The sequence below is a fragment of the Staurois parvus genome, unplaced genomic scaffold, assembly GCF_062004578.1.
Source record: "Staurois parvus isolate SC_StPar_1 unplaced genomic scaffold, SC_StPar_1.0 ptg001489l, whole genome shotgun sequence".
Lineage (NCBI taxonomy): Eukaryota > Metazoa > Chordata > Amphibia > Anura > Ranidae > Staurois > Staurois parvus.
This window is the reverse complement of record NW_028319285.1, coordinates 693,731-717,602: the sequence shown is the minus strand read 5'-3', so window position 1 is coordinate 717,602 and position 23,872 is coordinate 693,731. Positions and strand designations below refer to the sequence as shown.

Below are 23,872 nucleotides of genomic sequence, written 5' to 3'. Positions count from 1 at the left end.
CCCCTGAACTGTACACTCTGTATGCAGCACACCCCTAAACTGTACACTCTGTATGCAGCACACCCCTAAACTATACACTCTGTATACAGCACACCCCTAAACTATACACTCTGTATGCAGCACACCCCTAAACTATACACTCTGTATACAGCACACCCCTAAACTATACACTCTGTATACAGCACACCCCTAAACTATACACTCTGTATGCAGCACACCCCTAAACTATACACTCTGTATGCAGCACACCCCTAAACTATACACTCTGTATGCAGCACACCCTTGAACTCTGCACTCTGTATGCAGCACACGCAGAACTCTTCACTCTGTATGCAGCGCACCCCTGAACTCTGCACTCTGTATGCAGCACACCCCTGAACTGTACACGCTGTATGCAGTACACCCCTGAACTCTGCACTCTGTATGCAGCACATCCCTGAACTCTGCACTCTGTATGCAGCACATCCCTGAACTCTGCACTCTGTATGCAGCACACCCCTGAACTATGCACTCTCTATGCAGTACACCCCTGAACTCTGCACTTTGTATGCAGCACACCCAGAACTCTGCACTCTGTATGCAGCACACCCCTCAACTCTACACTCTGTATGCAGCACACCCCTAAACTGTACACTCTGTATGCAGCACACCGCTGAACTCTACACTCTGTATGCAGCACACCCCTAAACTGTACACTCTGTATGCAGCGCACCCCTGAACTCTGCACTCTGTATGCAGCACACCCCTGAACTGTACACTCTGTATGCAGCACACCCCTAAACTGTACACTCTGTATGCAGCACACCGCTGAACTCTACACTCTGTATGCAGCACACCCCTAAACTGTACACTCTGTATGCAGCACACCGCTGAACTCTACACTCTGTATGCAGCGCACCCCTGAACTCTGCACTCTGTATGCAGCACACCCCTGAACTGTACACTCTGTATGCAGCACACCCCTGAACTCTACACTCTGTATGCAGCACACCCCTGAACTCTGCACTCTGTATGCAGCACACTCTTGAACTCTGCACTCTGTATGCAGCACACCCCTGAACTCTACACTCTGTATGCAGCGCACTCCTGAACTCTATACTCTGTATGCAGCACACCCCTGAATTCTGCACTTTGTATGCAGCACACCCCTGAACTCTACACTCTGTATGCAGCACACCCCTGAACTCTATACTCTGTATGCAGCACACCCCTGAATTCTGCACTATGTTTAGGATTTTTTTCTACTTTACGAAGAATTCTCAATCACATGCAAGGAAATTATTTAAAAAACAGCATTTTTGCTTGCACATGGTGGAAGCCAGCAGAGCGTCCCCTCATTTACTAAGCTCTGGAGCAACTGCACTTGAGTGCACAGTCTATTTGCCTTTAGTGAATCCACCCCTAAACATGTAGTAGTGTTACGGTGGGTCAGCATTTTGAAGGTTTAAAACAGGGGTTGAGGCGGCGCCTGTCAAACTGGCAGTGATAACGGCGCATGTGCATGGTCCCTCAATCATGTCGGACCTACTTTGTGGGAGGAAGGGGAAAGGCTTATGTACCCAAACCAGCTTATATCATTAGCAATCAGAGAACGTTTCTGTCCAATCGGTTTCTCCTCCCAGGATCTGTTGGTCTTAGCTGCCTGAACCTGCATCATAGACAGGAAATTGTTTCCCAAGATAGTCATGACTTTTTGGTGTGGTGGGTGGAGGAAAGTGTTGGCGTACTATAAATAGACATGGTATGTGTTTGTGGGCGGGGCAGTGACACAGAACTAATCAGAGACTTGAAAAATGTTGCAATCTTCTGGAAAGAAGCAGCCTTATTGAATTTGAAGCACCGCTAGGACCAATCTGTCCAGATATGAGATGTTACAAGCAGTCGGTGACCATTATAACCAATTGAAAACATATTTTGGAACTCTTTGACTCTTTTTTTTTTTTGAATTTCACTTTTACGCATGAATGTTATGGATAATAGCGTTGGCCAGTTGTACGCCTCGTTGCATCTGAATGGCAGCAGAGGCCATACGACTTGCAGCCCCGGTTGAGAATAAATTGCGATCAGAGTCGATAATAGGGCAGCCCGAGAGCTCATACATCTCAATCGTCCAGCGTGTCAGGAGGAATGGAACTGTAAATTACACTCTCACTGGAAGACGGGAACTTTTTGTTCGGTCGGTGCAGCTTTTATCATTCAAATGTAGCATGGCCGTCACGGGGGGGGGGGGGGGGGTAGGAGGCCTACAGGAATTTACAAGATCCGCACTTTGTCCCCACCTGCCCTACTCTAGACTTTTCACCCGCCGGGAGATGGGGTGGGGGGATCACGGTGGCTGATTTATGGAGGGGTGTCTATCGGCTTCCAGACATCTCAGCAACAAAAGCAATGCTAATGGGCCACATTCAGCCTTGTTAACCTTTGTGACTATTCAGTCTGTGCCACACAGTCCTGAGCACTGCTGTTGTGATTTGATCTCTACTCGGATATTGAATTAAGGGGGTGGTATAGGTGAAACAAAAAAATAGAATATCGTGCAAAAGTTCATTTATTTCAGTAATGCAACTTAAAAGGTGAAACTAATATATGAGATAGACTCATTACATGCAAAGCAAGATAGTTCAAGCCGTGATTTGTCATCCTTGTGATGATTATGGCTTACAGCTTTGCATGTAATGAGTCTATCTCTTATATTAGTTTCACCTTTTAAGTTGCATCTCTGAAATTAATGAACTTTTGCACGATATTCTAATTTTTTGAGTTTCACCTGTATAACCCACCTCTTCAGGGAAGTCTACCCCACCCCCTGCTAATTTGCCAACCTCCTCCACTCCTCCTACCACTCCACCCCCCACAGCTATTTCCTCCTGTACCACTATCCCCTCCCTCCTAGATTGTAAGCTCAAAACAGCGCTGAGTGAACTGTTGGCGCTTTATAAATACTGTATAATAATAATAATAATAATAGATGTGACTATCTGGCCAAAGGATTGTGGACACCTGACCATCACATCTACCTATAATGCCAAAAGTTTATGTACTCCACTCCAAATGATTGGGTTTGGGTGTTTCCAGTGAAGGATACATGATGTTGCCCCTGTGAACAAAGCCTACTCCATAAAGAGAAAGAAGGAAAAACATATATTTCAAAAGTATATATATATATATATATATACAGTGAGGTCCATAAATATTGGGACATCAACACAATTCTAACATTTTTGGCTCTATACTCCACCACAATGGATTTGAAATGAAACGAACAAGATGTGCTTTAACTGCAGACTGTCAGCTTTAATTTGAGGGTATTTACATCCAAACCAGGTGAACGGTGTAGGAATGACAACAGTTTGCATATGTACCTCCCACTTGTTAAGGGACCAAAAGTAATGGGACAATTGGCTTCTCAGCTGTTCCATGGCCATGTGTGTGTTATTCCCTCATTATCCCAATTACAATGAGCAGATAAAAGGTCCAGAGTTCATTTCAAGTGTGCTATTTGCATTTGGAATCTGTTGCTGTCAACTCTCAAGATGAGATCCAAAGAGCTGTCACTATCAGTGAAGCAAGCCATCATTAGGCTGAAAAAACAAAACAAACCCATCAGAGAGATAGCAAAAATATTAGGCGTGACCAAAACAACTGTTTGGAACATTCTTAAAAAGAAGGAACGCACCGCTGAGCTCAGCAACACCAAAAGACCCGGAAGACCACGGAAAACAACTGTGCTGGATGACCAAAGAATTCTTTCCCTGGTGAAGAAAACACCCTTCACAACAGTTGGCCAGATCAAGAACACTCTCCAGGAGGTAGGTGTATGTGTGTCAAAGTCAACAATCAAGAGAAGACTTCACCAGAGTAAATACAGAGGGTTCACCACAAGATGGAAACCATTGGTGAGCCTCAAAAACAGGAAGGCTAGATTAAAGTTTGCCAAACGATATATAAAAAAGCCTTCACAGTTCTGGAACAACATCCTATGGACAGATGAGACCAAGATCAACTTGTACCAGAGTGATGGGAAGAGAAGAGTATGGAGAAGGAAAGGAACTGCTCATGATCCTAAGCATACCACCTCATCAGTGAAGCATGGTGGTGGTAGTGTCATGGCGTGCGCATGTATGGCTGCCAATGGAACTGCTTCTCTTGTATTTATTGATGATGTGACTGCTGACAAAAGCAGCAGGATGAATTCTGAAGTGTTTCGGGCAATATTATCTGCTCATATTCAGCCAAATGCTTCACAACTCATTGGACGCCGCTTCACAGTGCAGATGGACAATGACCCAAAGCATACTGCAAAAGCAACCAAAGAGTTTTTTAAGGGAAAGAAGTGGAATGTTCTGCAATGGCCAAGTCAATCACCTGACCTGAATCCGATTGAGCATGCATTTCACTTGCTGAAGACAAAACTGAAGGGAAAATGCCCCAAGAACAAGCAGGAACTGAAGACAGTTGCAGTAGAGGCCTGGCAGAGCATCACCAGGGATGAAGCCCAGCGTCTGGTGATGTCTATGCGTTCCAACCTTCAGGCTGTAATTGACTGCAAAGGATTTGCAACCAAGTATTAAAAAGTGAAAGTCTGATTTATGATTATTATTCTGTCCCATTACTTTTGGTCCCTTAACAAGTGGGAGGCACATATGCAAACTGTTGTAATTCCTACACCGTTCACCTGATTTGGATGTAAATACCCTCAAATTAAAGTCTGCAGTTAAAGCACATCTTGTTCGTTTCATTTCAAATCCATTGTGGTGGTGTATAGAGCCAAAAATGTTAGAATTGTGTCGATGTCCCAATATTTATGGACCTGACTGTATATGTGTGTGTCTATATATATATATATATATATATAATTATCATTATTATACAGGATTTATATAGCTCCAACAGTTTGCTCAGCGCTTTACAATATAATGGGAGACAATACAGTAACAATACAGTTCAATACAAGAGGGATAGGAGGGCCCTGATCCTGGGAGCTTACAATCTAAGAGGGAGGGGCAAGTGGAACAAAGGTAATAACTGTGGGGGATGGACTGGTAGGAGGAATAGAAGATTCCATTATTAGCTGAGGACAGGATAGTCTTCCCTGATTTTTTCAGAGATCGCCTGAAAGTGAGCAGAGTAGGAGATATACAGACGTACCTCGGTTTACGAACGCCTCAGTTAACGTAATTTTCGGTTTACGAATGAAAATCCATTGCAAATATTTTCTCGGTTTACAATTTTTTTTCGCAATACGAACGAATTAATTCACACAGAGCATCAAATCCTACCTAAATTCAAAAGTTCAAATATCGAAGTTCATTTAAACACAAAAAAATCAAAACAGATTTAATCAAAATATATCAAAAGCACACCCATCCCCAATCTATTAAATGTAGAGCAGTGTTGTTCCCTACATGTGCACCCCTGACCTGTTCTGAATCAGACTAACTGACCATCCTGCATTGACTAGTATCAATAAATAGTGCCAACAGTTTGTGTGGAGATGGGATCGCCTAAAGGTGGGCAGAGTAGGTGATAGTCAGACAAATTGTGGTAGGGAGTACCAGAAGATGGGAGAGGCTCTGGAGAACTGTTGGAGATGAGCATAGGAGGCATACAAGGGAGCTAGAGAGCAAGAATCATATATTTGAAATACTACAATGTATGTTGAAATGCATTTTTATTACAAAGTATATGAAAAATATTCTTAAAAATACATTTTCAAATATACTGTATGTCTTTAACACTACAAATCTATATTTTTTTGAATGCATTTACAAACATGTAAAAATATATGTTAAAATTACTTTTTTATATATTAAAAAAATCTGAAGAATATATTTAAAAAATATTATTCATATATTTAGTAATATATTAAAAACCTGCATTTCAACATGCAATATATATATATATATATATATATATATATATATATATATATATATAGTTCTCTCTCTCTCTGTGTGTGTCTCTCTCTCTCTCTCTCTATATATATATATATATATATATATATATTGCATGTTGAAATGCATTTTTTATATATTACTAAATATATTAAAAATATTTTTAAAAATATATATTTTTCAAATATATTCTGCAGATTTTTTTTAACATATAAAAAAAGTAATTTTAACATATATTTATACATATATTTGTAAACACATTCCAAAAATTTAGATTTGTATTTTTAAAGACGTACAGTAAATTTGAAATGTATTTTTAAAAATATTTTTCATATATTTTGTAATAAAAATGCATTTCAACATACAGTGTGTGTATGTGTATATATATATATATATATATATATATATATATATACACATACATACATTTAGTAAAGTATATTTTGAAATATATTGAATACGGACAAAATTGTAGTATTTCAAATATATGCCAATTTATTCGGGTAGAATATGTTTAAAATATATTTCAAATAAATTTTTCTTCCATATGGGAAGAAATACAATAATAATATTCTCAGTTCTGCACTAGTTGCCTATAGGCTTCCATCACACAGACTTAGGCTCCATGCACACGAGCCTAACCTGACCCCTGGCCATGGGAAACCGCAAATCATGGCAAAATGCAGTTTTGCCACGTTTTGCATTTTCCCATGGTCGTGGTCGGCGGTCAGGTTAGGCTCGTGTGCATTTGAGCGTTTAGGTGAGGTTAAACCTCCCTCTCCTGAACGCGGAAGAATCACATTCAGGAGAGGGAGGTTTAACCTCACCTAAATGCTGCAGCTCCTAAACTCTGCTAAAAGCAACTTAGATTGTACACCTCTTGAGAGTTAGGGACTGATGTGAATGTACAATCGGGGGCGGACTGACCATTTGGAAACTCGGGCACTGCCCGAGGGCCCGGGGTCAGTAGGGGGCCCATGAGATGCCCCTTGTACCTTTTTCATAGGCTTTTTTGAGTTTAGGCAAGGACACAGGGGCCCCATGATCCCCTTTTGCCCGGGGGCCCCATGAGTTGTCAGTCCGCCCCTGTGTACAATATATATGTAAAGCGCTACGTAAATTGACTGCACTATACAAGTACCTATAATAATTATTACATTACATTACATTACATTGAGTTTATATAGCGCCAAAGGGTTTGCTCAGCGCTGTACAATAGAGGGGGGGACAATACATGAAACATTACAGCAGCTACGAACAGCACACGAGGGGTAAGAGGGCCCTACTCTTTCGAGCTTACAATCTGGGAGGGAGGGGGTAGTGGTACAGGAGGAAGTGGCTGTGGGGGATGGAGTGGTAGGAGGAATGAAGGAGAGCAGCAGTTAGGTGAGGGTGGGGTAGGCTTCCCTGAAGAGGTGGGTTTTCAGGGAGCGCCTGAAGGTGAGGAGGGAAGGTGACAGTCTGATGGATTGGGGTAGTGAGTTCCAGAGGATGGGGGAGGACCTGGAGAAGTCTTGCAGACGTGCGTGTGAGGAGGAGACCAGGGAGCAAGATAGAAGGAGGTCCTGTGAAGAGCGAAGGGTACGGGTAGGGTGGTACTTGGGAATCAGGTCGGTGAGGTAGTTAGGGGCAGTGTTGTGAATGGCTTTGTAGGTCAGAGTGAGTAGTTTGAATTTGATGCGTTGGGCGATAGGGAGCCAGTGGAGGGAGAGGCAGAGGGGGGTGGCAGAGGTGGAGCGGCTGGTGAGGTGGATGAGTCTGGCAGCTGAGTTCAGGATGGTCTGAAGCGGGGAGAGTTTGCACTGGGGTAGGCCGGTGAGGAGGGAGTTGCAGTAGTCAAGGCGTGAGATAATCAGGGAGTGCACAAGTAGTTTAGCGGTGTCTGGGGTAAGGAAGGTGCGTATTTTGGCGATATTGCGGAGGTGGAGCCTGCATGTGTTTGTCAGTGATTTGACATGAGGTTGGAAGGAGAGGTTAGAGTCCAGAATGACCCCAAGGACTTTTGCTTGCGGGGCGGGATTGATGGTGGTGATGTTAGTAGTGATGGATAGGATGGGGGGGGGGGGCGCGGGCAGGAGGGAAGACGAGAAGCTCGGTTTTGGAGAGGTTGAGTTTGAGGAAATGGAGCGACATCCAGTCAGAAATGTCGTTTAGGAGGTGAGTGATGCGGGCGGAGAAAGTGGAGGTGAGGTGAGGGGTGGAGAGGTAAATTTGAGTGTCATCAGCATAGAGATGGTAGTTGAAGCCGTGGGAGTGTATGAGTTTGCCAAGGGAGGAGGTGTAGATGGAGAAGAGAAGGGGTCCAAGGACAGAGCCCTGGGGGACCCCAACAGAGAGGGGGAGGGAAGGGGAGGTGGCACCATTGTAGGAAACGCTGAAGGAGCGTCGGGATAGGTAAGAGGAGAACCAGGAGAGAGCGGTGTCTCTGACGCCAAGGGAGAATAGTTTATTAAGGAGGAGGGGGTGGTCAACTGTGTCGAAGGCCGCGGAGAGGTCCAGGAGGAGGAGGACAGAGTAGTCGCCTTTGGCTTTGGCGGTAAGTAGGTCGTTGGTGATTTTGAGGAGGGCGGTTTCGGTGGAGTGTAGGGGACGGAAGCCGGACTGTAGTGGATCAAGGAGGTTGTTGTCAGTTAGGTGGGCGCTTAGGCGGTTGTAGACTAAGCGCTCCAGGAGTTTGGAAGTGAGTGGCAGCAGGGAGATGGGTCTGAGGTTGTTTGGGTCAGAGGGGTCCAGGGAGGGCTTTTTGAGTATGGGGGTGATGTGCGCATGCTTTAGGGGGGAGGGGAATACGCCGGTAGAGAGGGAGAGATTGAAGATGTGGGTGAGGGAGCAGATGAGGGAAGAGGGGGGTGACTGGAGGAGTCGAGAGGGGATAGGGTCTAGGGGGCAGGTAGTGAGGCGGGCTTCAGAGAAGACCCTGGTGACTTCCTCAGTGGTAGCGGGGCTGAAGGAGTGCAGAGCTGGTGGGGTTACGGTAAGCGGGGTCTTGGGTGTGGAGGGGGGCAGTGCGGTTGCGAGGTCAGAGGAGGGAAGAGATGAGGGGGAGATAGGGGGGGGGAGGCTAGGTGGGGAGGTAGATTGCGAGTTGACTATGTCCTGACGGATAGCATCAATTTTATTGTGGAAATGAGTGGCAATCTCGTGGGCGGTGAGTGAGGTACTGAGTGGAGGAGGGGGGGGAGAGAGCAGGGAGTTGAAGGTGGAGAAGAGTCGGCGAGGGCAGGAGGAGAGGGTGTTAATCAGGTTTACGAAGTAAGCCTGCTTGGCGGCGTGGAGGGAGGAGGTGTAAGTGAGGAAGGCAGATTTGTAGAGGGAGAATGAACGGGGGGACCTGGTTTTGCGCCATAGTCTCTCCAGCGCACGACTGCGACGTTTGAGGCATTTAGTGTGGTCGTTCTGCCATGGTTGGAGCGGTCTGGGTTTGATGTAGCGTGTGGTTAGGGGTGCCAGAGAGTCTAGGGTAGCTGATAGTGAGTCGTTGTACGTGTTAGTGGCTAGGTCAGGACAAGACAGTGGAAGGATTCTGTCGTGTAGGCGGTCGGCAGCTGAGTGGAGGGGGGCCGGGTTCAGGTTGCGAAGGTTGCGGCTGGTGATGGTTTGGCGCTCTGGGGGGGGGGGAGTTAGGGGAAGGGGAGATGGAGAACGTGAGGAGGTGGTGGTCGGAGAGAGGGAAGGGGGTGTTAGAGAACTGGTTGAGGGTACAGAGGTGGGAGAAGATGAGGTCCAGGGTGTTCCCAATGATGTGGGTGGAGGATTGAGTGTGCTGTGTGAGCGCGAAGGAGGAGGTTAGGTGGAGGAATTGGGAAGTAGCCGGGCTGTTGTCATTGATGGGGATATTGAAGTCCCCGAGGATGATGGTTGGTAGCTCAGAGGAGAGGAAGAAGGGAAGCCAGGCAGCGAAGTCATCCAGGAAGCGGGGTATGGATCCGGGAGGCCTGTAGATCACTGCGATCCTTAGGGGGGTGGGTGAGAAGAGCCGGATGCAGTGAGCCTCGAAGGAGGAGAAAGTTAGGGAGGGAGGATTAGGGAGGACCTGGAAGGTGCTCAGCGGTGATAGGAGCAGGCCGACCCCACCACCTTTGTGACCGCTCAGTCTTGGTGAATGGGACCAGACGAGACCTCCATAGGAGAGTGCCGCAGGGGAGGTGGAGTCAGTGGCCTGTACCCAGGTTTCGGTGATGGCTAGGAGGTTAAGGGAGCGGGAGATAAAGAGGTCATGGATGGCAGTAAGTTTGTTGCAGACCGAGCGGGCGTTCAGGAGTGCAACCGAGAGAGGGGGGATGGATGCGGGGAGAAGGGGCACAGATATGAGGTTGAGGGGGTTACGGCAGCTGGCGGGAGCAGGGGGGTCCCTAGAGGAGGGGTGAGGTGGCGAGGGGCCAGGGTTCGGGGAGATGTCCCCAGCAGATAGGAGAAGGAGAAGGGTGAGGAAGGTGGCATGGGAATGGGAAGTGTAGGAGCGTGTGGGTCTGATAGTGGTGGCACGTGGGTCGACGGGGAGTGGAGTAGCAGGAGGAGGTGGTGAGTGCCGTAGTGGGGAGAGGGGAGTAGTGAAGGGGCAATGTAGAGCTGTTTTGGGGGGGTAGGCGGGTAGAGGGAGGCGATTTTTGGGATGGTGGAGAGGAAAATGAGGAGGAGGAGTGCAGGAGGCATGTTGGGGTGGGTGCGGTGACAGTTGGGTCAGGGGAGGTGAAGGGATACAGGTCAGGGCAAGGTGTGTGGGGAATCTGTGTTACCATGGGAGAGTCATTTGAGTCCTTCTGTAGGGGTAGAGTGAGGGTGGAGGGCGGCAGCTGGTTGGCAGCAGTCTGTGGGTGCAGTAAGCTGGCGACCATGGGTGCTGTGGCATGTCTTCAGTGGGTACGGTGGTTCGGCTAGTGGAGGGGTCGTAGGGTGCGATGGCTGGGGGTGATGGTAGGCACGGCGACTGGTGATGCTGGCGGCTCGGTGACTGGGGTTGTTGAGGCCAGGCGTCGGATGCTGAGGGCTCGGCGTCGTGAGGCGCTGAAGGTGTTGAAGGATCGTCATCAGAGTCGAGCGGGGCGTTGCGGTAGCGATCGTCGGCCCTGCGTGGTTTGTGCTCAACCGTGATCTGTTGCGGCCGGTAGGAGAGACCGCAGCTTCAAGGGTCGTGGTGGGCCATTAGTCGCCGGGGCGTCGCCAGAGGGAATAGCGTGCCGGAAATCAGGGTGCTGGGCGAGCGTTCCCTGGTGTGGTGGCTGGCTGGTAATCCCAGGTGGGGTGGTGGGTAGGGGATCCCCGGTGGGATGGTGGCCGTGCTATCCCTGGTGGGGTAGTAGCGATCCCTGGAGGGATAGTGGCTTAGGGTCCCTGGTGGTTTGGGGTTTCAGGTGGATGGTGGGATCCCTGAGTGAGTGAGTCCCTGGAGGCTGGCGGTGTGATGGTGGTTGGGCTCCCTGGTGGGTAGTGGGCGCCCCTGGTGAAGTACCTGGTGTCCTGGAGCGTCGGTGGATCCCTCCTGGGTTAGCAGGACCGTTGGTGGTGGTGGTAGCTTCCCGGAGCAGCGGAGGCGTCCCGCCGCGGCCGCAATTCCCGCCGCGATTCCAGCCACGGCTGGCAGGAAACACCACGGCTTCGGGTGCCGCGGTAGGCCTCAGGCTGCTGCGAACCGCCGGAGCTCCGCTGGAGGGACGGAGTGACTGTGGGTGTTGGTGGGGATCTCGGCAGCAGACACAGGGGCCCGGATGGGCCCTGATGGCAGCGGTAGGGGCGCAGGGGTGATCCCCTGATCGGCGGGGACCGAGGAGCGGAGTGGCAGTAGTCCGGGCTGATGTCCGGCGATCCTGGTCGGCCGCACCAGAAATCGAGGCCGCGGCTTCAGGTGCCGGGTAGGCCGCAAGTCCCGGAGCTCCGGGAGAAAGGTCCAGTGGCCTTCCCTGGCTGGCGAACAGGGACCGGAGTGTCGTGGGGCCCCCGTCAGGGTCCGCTGCCGCCCAGATGGCAGCGGATTGGGGCCGGGGGAGCAGGAGCTCGCCGAGACACGTCCGTCTTGCCGGACGTCCGGATGTTGATAATAATAATAAAAGCCTGTGTGTACATGGACAAATAGGCTTTTATTGAGTTGAGTTTAGGAGCTTTGGCAAAAAAATGTCAAAAGCTCCTCGACTCAAGTTTAGCAGTTGCTCGTGTACATGGAGCTTACTTATGGTTAAATGGGAAGCACTCACAGTTAACTATAAACTAATGACCTGTAAGGGCTTTAAAAGCACCTCTTGTAGATAATTTAGGTACTGTAGTTTGTTGCTGTTTCATGGGCGTGCACAAGACTTGACATGTTTGGTATCTATTTACTTGATGCAACTTTACCTTTTATATATCACCCAATAATGGGGTCGTATATTGTGTTTGTGCACACTTAAATTAACTTTAGTTACTAAATTAACTTTTCTTAATTTCTTAATTAATCTAAATTAACTTTTTTACTAAAAATATTGGCTTTATAAACAGTTGTCCTAATAATGTGGAGCATATAGGATTACAACTAACATTGTGTTATTCTCCAGGGTCTTGCTTTTAAAAAATATATAATTTGGGAGGTTTTAACTAATCTCCAAGCCTAAAATTTATATTTTGAAATATGTGTAAAAAAAAAATAACAGTTCTGGGAGCGAATGCGTTTTGGGTATGCGCTGCCAAATTACTATCCAATGGAGATAATTTTAGCTGTATTAATTGTAATAACAAATGATATTCCATTGGCTAGATTTAAGAGTTCAGCAGATTGTCACACTTTGCTGCACAACTATTTCTCAGGAGTTCTTCTGTCTTTCAGCTCACAGCTATAGCGTGTCTGTGTACACTGGAGATATCTATGGCGCAGGAACGGATGCCAACGTGTTCTTCACCATTTTCGGGGACCTCGGCGACACCGGAGAGCGCAAACTCAGCAAATCTGAGACCAACAAGAACAAGTTTGAGAGAGGGCAGGTGGGAATCTCTTTACTTTTAACCATTAGCCGCCCGGCCTATAGCCGTTTGGCAGCATCAAAAACGCTTTAGATTGGCGTGCACCCGCACATGCGCAGTTCGCGTGGTTGTAGAGCCGCGCAGCGGCGCGATCTGTCAACGGCCGTGTACCTCGGACACGGCCGATGACAGATCTGAGTACCGGCCCCCGTTGCAGGTACCATGTGACCTGCTGTGACTAATCACAGCAGGTCACATGACAGTTGTATACAATGGATGGCTTTATTCATGCCATCCATTGTATACTAGTGCCTAGCTGTGAATGGTCACAGCAGGTCACATGCACATGTCATGTGATTAGCTGTGGCCAAATCACAGCTAAGCACAAAAAAAAAAAAAAAAAAAAAAATCGATTTCATTCAGGTAAATGCTTGCTTATAGCAAAGTAATTCTTTGTTATAAGCAAATTGTGTAAAAAAAAAAAAAAAAATACTGATCACTTCCCCAAAGTAGTACAATGTTACTATGGTAACATTGTACTACTTTGGTCATAGTAAAATATGAAAAAAAAATCTTAAAAAAAATAAAAAAAATGTAATAAAAAATTAAAAATAATAAAAATATATATATATATATATTTTTTTTTCATACTGTCACCAGTCAGTGTCCCTGTTCACCGCCATGCCAGTTATATGATGACGCTGTACTGCACTGGTGACAGTATGTAAAAAAAAATAGTGAAAATAATTTTTTTAATTTTTTCATTTTCCGAACAATTATGACAAAAAAATACAACTTCAAAAGACTCGCCATTCCTCTTGTAAAATATGTTGGACTGTCTACTCTGCAAAAAGGGGTCATTTGGGGGATATCTGTACTATTCTGACATTCTTGGCCCTCAAGAAATTAGATTGGCCGTCAGTACTTCAGGATTGATCAATTTTCAGATCTATGCCATAGTTTGTGAACTCTATAACTTTCCTACAAACTAAATAATACATCCTAATTTGGGTTATTTTCACCAAAGACATGTAGCAGAATACATCTCGGCCTAAATTTATGAAGAACAATTATTTATTTGTAAACTTTTATAACAGAAACAAAGAAAAACGTGTTTTGTTTTCAAAATTTTTGGTCTTTTTTTGTTAATTTAGCAAAAAATAAAAACCCCGGCGGTGATTAAATACCACCAAAAGAAAGCTCTAGTTGTGTGAAGAAAATGATAAAATTCTAGTTTGGGTACAATGTTGTATGACCGCGCAATTGTCATTCAAAGTGTGAGCGCTGAAACGTGAAAAATGGCCTGGGCAGGAAGGTGTAAAATTGCATGGTATTGAAATGGTTAAAGATCTGTGCCTTGCATGTTTAAGAGCTCATGTACACTGCAGCTGATAAACTCACGTTCAGGAGCTGTTCAGCGGTTTTTTCAGCAGCCCCTGAACTCTCCCTAATGTTTTCCTATTATTATTATTACATCGAGTTTATATAGCGCCAAAGGGTTTGCTCAGCGCTGTACAATAGGGGGGACAATACATGGCACAGTACAACAAAAACAGACAGCGTACGAGGGGTAAGAGGGCCCTACTCTTTCAAGCTTACAATCTAGGAGGGAGGGGGTAGTGGAACAATAGGAAGTGGCTGAGGGGGATGAAGTGGCTGAGGGGGATGAAGTGGTGGGAGGAATGAGGGAGGATGGCCGTTAGGTGAGGGTGGGGGTAGGCTTCCCTGAAGAGATGGGTTTTGAGGGAGCGCCTGAATGTGGGGAGGGAAGGCGACAGTCGGATGGATTGGGGCAGTGAGTTCCAGAGGATAGGGGAGGACCTGGAGAAGTCCTGCAGTCGTGCATGGGAGGAGGAGACCAGGGAGCAGGATAGAAGGAGGTCCTGTGAGGAGCGAAGGGTACGGGTAGGGTGGTACTTGGGAATCAGGTCGGTGAGGTAGTCAGGGGCAGTGTTATGAACGGCTTTGTAGGTCAGGATTAGAAGTTTAAATTTGATGCGTTGGGCAATCGGGAGCCAGTGGAGGGAGAGGCAGAGGGGGGTGGCAGAGGTGGAGCGGGTGGTGAGGTGGATGAGTCTGGCCGCTGAGTTCAGGATGGTCTGGAGCAGGGAGAGCCTGCACTTGGGTAGGCCGGTAAGAAGAGAGTTGCAGTAGTCAAGGCGTGAGATGATGAGGGAGTGTACAAGAAGTTTGGTGGTGTCTGGGGTAAGGAAGGCACGTATCTTGGCAATATTGCGGAGATGGAGCCTGCAGGTGTTTGTAAGTGATTTGACATGAGGCAGGAAGGAGAGGTTCGAGTCAAGAATGACGCCAAGGACTTTGGCTTGCGGGGCGGGAATGATAGTGGTGTTGGTGGTGGTGATGGATAGGATGAGGGGGGGGGGGTGTGGGCAGGGGGAAAGACGAGGAGTTCGGTTTCGGTTTTCCTATGTGTCCATGTACACATTTTCATTTACAGTCATTTACAGGCAGTTGAGTTTACAGTCGTTTTTTTGAACACAGCAAACTTGCGTTCAGACGTCGATTTTTATCAGCGTTTCAAATGCAAAGTGCTTGTAAATGTGGCTAAATGTGGCAAATCGCGTCTATTAGCATTTGCGTTTGAAATTTTTTTGTAAACTCTTCCAGTTCCCAATGCTGTCCAGAACCTTTTGTCATTATGAAATATGCATACAAAGAGTTTTCAAGGTACTCAGATGAACAAAACACTGAACACAGGATGTTCCTACCAAGCTTGTCACCAGTGGCGTCCCGAGGCAGGTGCTGGGGGTGTGGTCCGCAACGGGTGACGCCGACTGCACGGGGGTGACACCGGACCCTCTCCACAAAAAAGTAAGTTGTAAAGCAAGCTAACGATCGGATCCATCCTGCGGGGATTGTCGGGATGCAACCTATACGGGGTGACACCGGACTCGCTCCAAGAAAAGGTAAGTTGTAAAGAAAGCCGACGATCCCCGCAGAATGGATCGGATCTGTGGATTGAGCAAAATGGATCGGAATCCTATCCATTATGCTCAATCCGCAGATTCGATCCATTCTGCGGGGTTCATTGGAAGGGGGTGTCACCAAGTGTTACCGCATCGGGTGACACCAACCCTAGGGATGCCTCCTGTGGGGATCGTCGGGATGCAACCCATATGGGGTGACACCGGACCTGTTCCAAGAAAAGGTAAGTTGTAAATAAAGCCAACGATCCCCGCAGAATGGATCGGATCTGCGGATTGAGCATAATGGATCGGAGTCCGATCCATTGTGCTCAATGCACAGATTCGATGCATTCTGCGGGGATCGTAGGAGGGGATGTCACCAAGTGTTACCACCCGGGTGACACCAACCCTAGGGAGGCCTCTGCTTGTCACACATGGTAATGACCAATTCACACCTCAGACCTCTCCCACCCTTGGAAACAAAAGATATGTTAATGACCATTCACACCTCAAAGTCCTCATGAAGACCCCCTGCCAGGTGACCTTAATGACTCCCCCCACCAGACACCTTTCCCACCCTTGGAAACAAAAGAAATGTTAATGAGCAACTCACACCTCAGCTAATCTCAGCACATACTGCTGTCTCTGCTTCTACTCTTTGTATTTCTCTGAGACAGTCTGAAATAGTTAATCATTTACCACTTTTCAGTGCATTTGGGAGCTTCTCCTGTGCTTATCTTTAAAAAACGCTTCTAAACGCAAACACACATAAACACGCTATGCAAATGCGGCTAAACAGACGTTTTTTTAATCTACGTTTTCCAGCAGTCAGAAACGTCTCTTGTACATGGGGTCTTAGAGATTTAGTTTTGGGTGATGTGGCCTTGAAGGCTTTAAAGCTACTCCAAGCGATTAGATGGACATACCTCAGCCATCAAAGTAAAAGCAGGCTATACACCATTTTTTTTGTTTTTTTTTCTTTTGTCCAGTCAGCAGGCTGAATTAAAAAAAAACAAAAACGAACAGATTCCTTCATCCGCATAAAAGAGGTAGACTGAGGTATCCCAGCTGCTGGTACATTGTATTCTGACAACGCCACCTGTAGCTGTAAGAATACACCGATCAGCAGCTGCAGCTGATTGGTTGAGACCACCGATCGAGGAAAATATAAAAAATCAATCAATCGAAATTGACTCAATAATGAAAGTAAGAATGTTCTGACAAATGCTTTTTCATAATTTCCATACGAATGTTAAGGGCTCCTGTACACGGGGTGTTTGGCAAACTCTTTTGAATGATGGAAACTGACTGCTGGAAAACGTAGGTTAAAAATGTCAGTTTAGCCGTGTTTGCATACCGCGTTTATGTGCGTTTGCGTTTAGAAGTGTTTTTAAAAGATAACCTCAGGAGACCTTCCCAAATGCCCAGAATGCGCTGAAAAATAGTGTATAATTAACTATTTCATACATTTTGAGAGAAATAGAGAGAGCAGAAGCAGAGAGAGCAGTATGTGTTGAGATGACCTGTCTTTTCTGGTTGTATTCACTATGGATCCCATCATGAGCATAATGCGGCACGTTTTACCATTTGTTCCTTCACGCAAAACCTGGAACTGACTGCGCTGGTGTACCGGGTCCATTTGAATACATGGAAAACGCTTTGCATGCATTTCTGATGATGAAAAAAGGTTCTGGACAGCATCTGGAACAGTTAAAAACGCAAATGCTTATAAACGTGGTTAAACGTGTTTACATGCGTTTGAAACGCCGGTAAAATCTACTCCTGAATGCAAGTTTGCTGCATTGAAAAAAACGACTGTAAACTCAACTGCCTGTAAATGATGATGTGTACATGGACACATAGGAAAACATTAGGGAGAGTTCAGGGGCTGCTGAAATAAAACGCTGAACAGCTCCTGAACGTCAGTTTAGGAGCTGCAGTGTACATGGAGCCTTAACCTCTTCACGCCAGCCGCACACAATGTGCCTGAACACCGAGCAGCCGTACATTTGTGTGCAATTAAGGAAAACATATGTGCTGAGAGCGCACACCCTGCATGCTCCCAGCACACATGTCCGATACTCACTGAAAGGTCCAGATCTCCTCTTTCGATCGGGACCTTTTCCGATCATGTGACCGCAGTGACGGCGAATCACAGCGGTCACATGACCCTAAAACCCCGTCTTCTGAAACCTGTAATGGGCCGGGAGGCGCCGGCGCCAAGGGGTTAAACAAAAATCTAACCATGTATGGCCAGCTTTGGTCTCACTCCTGTTCAGAAACCCTTTGTATGCTCTTTATCTGTCACTACCTGCATCCTTACAAAGCGGCAGAGCACGGTCTGTCACGGTATGCGTTTTTTGTCTTTTTTTTACTATTTACTGGAGATTGCAAAATCAGGCTCACTTCTGCATAGAAACCAATCAGCTTCCAGGTTTTACTGCCAAAACTTAATTGAACAAGCTGGGGTTAGAAGCTGATTGTTTTCTATGCAGAAGTGAGCCTGATTTTGCACTCTCCGGCTTTAGTAAATTTTATTTTATTTATTTCAGGTACTTATATAGCAATACGCTATTTACGCAGCGCTTTATTTTTATTTATTATTATAGGTACTTATATAGCACCTTCAATTTCCGCAGTGCTTTACATATATATTGTACATTCACATCAGTCCCTAACCCTCAAGGGGTGTACAATCTAAGGTCCCTAACTCACATTCATACATACACATACTAGGGGCAATTTAGACAGGATCCAATTCACCTACCAGCATGTCTTTGGAGTGTGGGAGGAAACTGGAGTACCCGGAGGAAACCCACGCAGTCACAGGGAGAACATGCAGACTCCAAGTAGGTGGTTGGGATTCGAATCAATGACCCTAGTGCTTTACACATATAGTGTACATTCACATCAGTCCCTAACCCTCATGGAGTGTTTAATCTAAGATCCCTAACTCACATTCATACATACACATACTAGGGCCAATTTAGACAGGAGACCATTAACCTGCCAGCATGGCTTTGGAGTGTAGGAGGAAACCGGAGTACCTAGAGGAAACCCACACAGGCACAGGGAGAACATGCAAACTCCAGGTAGATTTTGCTGTAGTTGAGATTCCAACCAACGACCCTAGTACTGCCAGACAGAAGTGATAACCATTTAGCCACTGTGCTGCCCAAATGCCTATAAATGAGTGCCTATGTATAGTATGTCAATATACACAGCTCAAAAAAAGTAAAGGAACACTTTTTAATCCGAGTATAGCATCAAGTCAGTTAAACTCCTGGTATATTGGTCTGGTCAGTTAGGTAGCAGACGGGGTTGTTCCTCAATTTCAGCTGCTTTGGTGTTAATTAGAGATGAGCGAAGTATTCAAAAATTCGATTCGACTGATTCGGCGAATTCGTAGAAAAATTTCGATTCGAGTCGAATATATTCGCTGTGAATTTAACTTAAAAAAGGGTGTTTCTAGGCTTCAGAGAGACTTAATATTAGTGCTGAACACTGTACCTTTAATTTAAATGCCCTTGGAGTCTGCTGGGGAAGAGAAATAATACTGTCAGGCAGTATGACATGCAGATGAGTGCCGTCGATCTTAGAATCACCGCACACTTCACTCATTTGGGCAGTCACGGGGCCAAAACCAGAGTGTGGAGCCACAGTGTGGCGGTGGAGGCAGCAGCAATGGGAGGCCATACAGCACCCTATGACAAAAATGGAAACCACCAGCAGTGTGAGGAGACCTGAAAGTGGCACATGGCAGAGTGTGGCGATAGAGACAGCAGCAATGGGAGGCCGTACAGGGACCCATGACACACTCTGGACCTGGCAGCAGCATGAGGAGGCGGTACAGGGGCCCATGGCAGATTACAGGCCTGGCAGCAGCATGAGGAGTCGGTACGGGGGCCCATGGCAGATTACAGGCCTGGCAGCAGCAATGGGAGGCCGTACAGGGACCCATGACACAATCTGGACCTGGCAGCAGCATGGGGAGGCGGTACAGGGGCCCATGACAGATTACGGGCCTGGCAGCAGCATTTGGAGTCGGTACGGGGGCCCATGACACACTCTGGACCTGGCAGCAGCATGAGGAGGCGGTACAGGGGCGCATGACAGATTACGAGCCTGGCAGCAGCAACTTGGACAGGAGGACGTTCAGTTTCTGCACCGTCTGGTGCGTGCTCGCAAACTGTTGTCTCTTGGAAACGGATTCCAAGAAAGACTGCTGACGGAATCCGTGAAGAGGAGTAGCAGGAGAAGGAGCATCTGAACGAGCGGAATATGCCAACAAGCGACAACAGGGGCCCATGGCAGATTAGGGGCCTGGCAGCAGCTATGGGAGGCCCGTAATCTGCCAGCACCCTATGACAAAAAATGGAACCCACCAGCAGTGTGAGGAGACCTGAAAGTGGCACATGGCAGAGTGTGGCGATGGAGACAGCAGCAATGGGAGGCCGTACAGGGACCCATGACAGACTCTGGACCTGGCAGCAGCATGAGGAGGCGGTATAGGGGCCCATGGCAGATTAGGGGCCTGGCAGCAGCTATGGGAGGCCCGTAATCTGCCAGCACCCTATGACAAAAAATGGAATACACCAGCAGTGTGAGGATACCTGAAAGTGGCACATGGCAGAGTGTGGCGATGGAGACAGCAGCAATGGGAGGCCGTACAGGGACCCATGAGAGACTCTGGACTTGGCAGCAGCATGAGGAGGCGGTATAGGGGCCCATGGCAGATTAGGGGCCTGGCAGCAGCTGTGGGAGGCCCGTAATCTGCCAGCACCCTATGACAAAAAATGGAACACACCAGCAGTGTGAGGAGACCTGAAAGTGGCACATGTTTGGGGCATGATTCATGGCGGATTTAGTCAGTTGTGTCAGGAACTGGTGGTTTGAAATCCAGACTAATCCACGCCTGATTCATTTTCACAAACGTCAGTCTCTCCACACTTTGGGTGGACAGTCGTGTCCTCCGCGGAGTTGCAATACCTCCTGCCGCACTAAACACGCGCTCCGATGCCACGCTACTGGCCGGGCATGACAGCCTTTCAAGGGCAAATTCAGCTAGTTGGGGCCAAAGGTCAAGTTTCGTTGCCCAGTAGTCAAGGGGATTGTCTACCTCGGTTGGCAGGGTGCTGTCCAAGTAGGCCTAAGCCTGTTGTTTGAGGTCCTGCTCCAGGTCCACCTGATGCTGCTGCTGCTGCGGCTGGTTAGTAGTTTCCTCACTGCGCTGGTGAAGAAAGCTACTCATCATCGACTGCAGACTGAGGCAGCCGCTGCTGGTGGAGCTGCCACTGCTCCTACCACCCCACCCCTCCCCTGCTGCCATGGCAGCGGAACGCGAGCGCACAGGGCCCACAGTGTCTGAGGATGGACGTTGGCGCAGACAGGCAGAGACCAGCTGACTACATAGGTGGTTTTTATAGTACGTTATTTTGGCCTCCCTCTCAGCAGGTGTGAAAAAGGCCACCATTTTTGAACGGTAGCGAGGGTCCAACAAGGTGGACAGCCAAAAGTCATCCCTCTGTCTGATGGTTATTATTCGGCTGTCGCTACGCAAGCAAGCGAGCATGCTATGGGCCATTTGTGCCAAGGAATGCGAGGGACTCCCTGCCTCCATCTCCACAGCATACTGCCACGGTGCGTCTGGGTCCTCTGTCTCCTCCTCCTCCTCCTCCTCTACCAGATGCTCCTGCTCCTCCACTCCTGTCCGCTAAATGGAAAAACCACCCATTTCACTCAATAATTCCTGAGCACCAATGTCCTCCTCTACCTCCTCCTCTTCTTCCTGTCCTGCCCCCACAGGGGTCATGTGGCGTTGAGATCTGTGCGCCACGTCTACCGCACCCTGACCAGCCATTGTTAACAGCATTTGTTCCAGGACGTGCAACAGAGGAATGACGTCGTTCATCCCATAGTCCTGCCGACTCACGAATAGCGTGGCCTCCTCAAAGGGCCTGAGCAAGCGCAGGTGTCACGCATGAGCTGCCAATGGCTGACATCTAAGTTACACAGGGAGTACCTTTATCCGCTTTTAACATCAGGAAATCGGTGATGGCCTTTCGCTGTTCGTAAAGGCGGTCTAACATATGTAGGGTTGAATTCCACCTTGTTGCAACGTCACAGCATGAGGAGTCGGTACGGGGGCCCATGGCAGATTACGTGCCTGGCAGCAGCAATGGGAGGCCCGTAATCTGCCAGCACCCTATGTCAAAAAATTCAACACACCAGCAGTGTGAGGAGACCTGAAAGTGGCACATGGCAGAGTGTGGCTATGGAGACAGCAGCAATGGGAGGCCGTACAGGGACCCATGACACACTCTGGACTTGGCAGCAGCATGAGGAGGCGGTATAGGGGCCCATGGCAGATTAGGGGCCTGGCAGCAGCAATGGGAGGCCCGTAATCTGCCAGCACCCTATGTCAAAAAATTCTACACACCAGCAGTGTGAGGAGACCTGAAAGTGGCACATGGCAGAGTGTGGCGATGGAGACAGCAGCAATGGGAGGCCGTACAGGGACCCATGAGAGACTCTGGACCTGGCAGCAGCATGAGGAGGCGGTATATAGGGGCCTATGGCAGATTAGGGGCCTGGCAGCAGCTATGGGAGGCCCGTAATCTGCCAGCACCCTATGTCAAAAAATTCTACACACCAGCAGTGTGTGAGACCTGAAAGTGGCACATGGCAGAGTGTGGCGATGGAGACAGCAGCAATGGGAGGCCGTACAGGGACCCATGAGAGACTCTGGACCTGGCAGCAGCATGAGGAAGCGGTATATAGGGGCCTATGGCAGATTAGGGGCCTGGCAGCAGCAATGGGAGGCCCGTAATCTGCCAACACCCTATGTCAAAAAATTCTACACACCAGCAGTGTGTGAGGAGACCTGAAAGTGGCACATGGCAGAGTGTGGCGATGGAGACAGCAGCAATGGGAGGCCGTACAGGGACCCATGAGAGACTCTGGACCTGGCAGCAGCATGAGGAAGCGGTATATAGGGGCCAATGGCAGATTAGGGGCCTGGCAGCAGCTATGGGAGGCCCGTAATCTGCCAGCACCCTATGTCAAAAAATTCTACACACCAGCAGTGTGTGAGGAGACCTGAAAGTGGCACATGGCAGAGTGTGGCGATGGAGACAGCAGCAATGGGAGGCCGTACAGGGACCCATGACAGACTCTGGACCTGGCAGCAGCATGAGGAGGCGGTATATAGGGGCCAATGGCAGATTAGGGGCCTGGCAGCAGCTATGGGAGGCCCGTAATCTGCCAGCACCCTATGTCAAAAAATTCTACACACCAGCAGTGTGTGAGACCTGAAAGTGGCACATGGCAGAGTGTGGCGATGGAGACAGCAGCAATGGGAGGCCGTACAGGGACCCATGAGAGACTCTGGACCTGGCAGCAGCATGAGGAGGCGGTATATAGGGGCCTATGGCAGATTAGGGGCCTGGCAGCAGCTATGGGAGGCCCGTAATCTGCCAGCACCCTATGTCAAAAAATTCAACACACCAGCAGTGTGTGAGGAGACCTGAAAGTGGCACATGGCAGAGTGTGGCGATGGAGACAGCAGCAATGGGAGGCCGTACAGGGACCCATGAGAGACTCTGGACCTGGCAGCAGCATGAGGAAGCGGTATATAGGGGCCTATGGCAGATTAGGGGCCTGGCAGCAGCTATAGGAGGCCCATAATCTGCCAGCACCCTATGTCAAAAAATTCAACACACCAGCAGTGTGAGGAGACCTGAAAGTGGCACATGGCATGAGACACTGTGGACCTGGCAGCAGCATGAGGAGGCGGTATATAGGGGCCCATGGCAGATTAGGGGCCTGGCAGCAGCTATGGGAGGCCCATAATCTGCCAGCACCCTATGTCAAAAAATTCTACACACCAGCAGTGTGTGAGGAGACCTGAAAGTGGCACATGGCAGAGTGTGGCGATGGAGACAGCAGCAATGGGAGGCCGTACAGGGACCCATGAGAGACTCTGGACCTGGCAGCAGCATGAGGAGGCGGTATATAGGGGCCTATGGCAGATTAGGGGCCTGGCAGCAGCTATAGGAGGCCCGTAAACTGCCAGCACCCTATGTCAAAAAATTCTACACACCAGCAGTGTGAGGAGACCTGAAA

General features: G+C 48.3%; 1 protein-coding gene across 1 annotated transcript in view; it reads left to right on the top strand.

Annotated features, from left to right (window-relative positions):
• Positions 1-23,872, top strand: part of LOXHD1 (lipoxygenase homology PLAT domains 1) — a 296,932-nt gene that overhangs the window by 175,955 nt on the left and 97,105 nt on the right. The window contains exon 29 of the mRNA XM_089662524.1: positions 12,688-12,842. Within this exon, the coding sequence (XP_089518650.1) occupies positions 12,688-12,842 (155 nt within the window). The remainder of the gene's footprint in view (positions 1-12,687; positions 12,843-23,872) is intronic.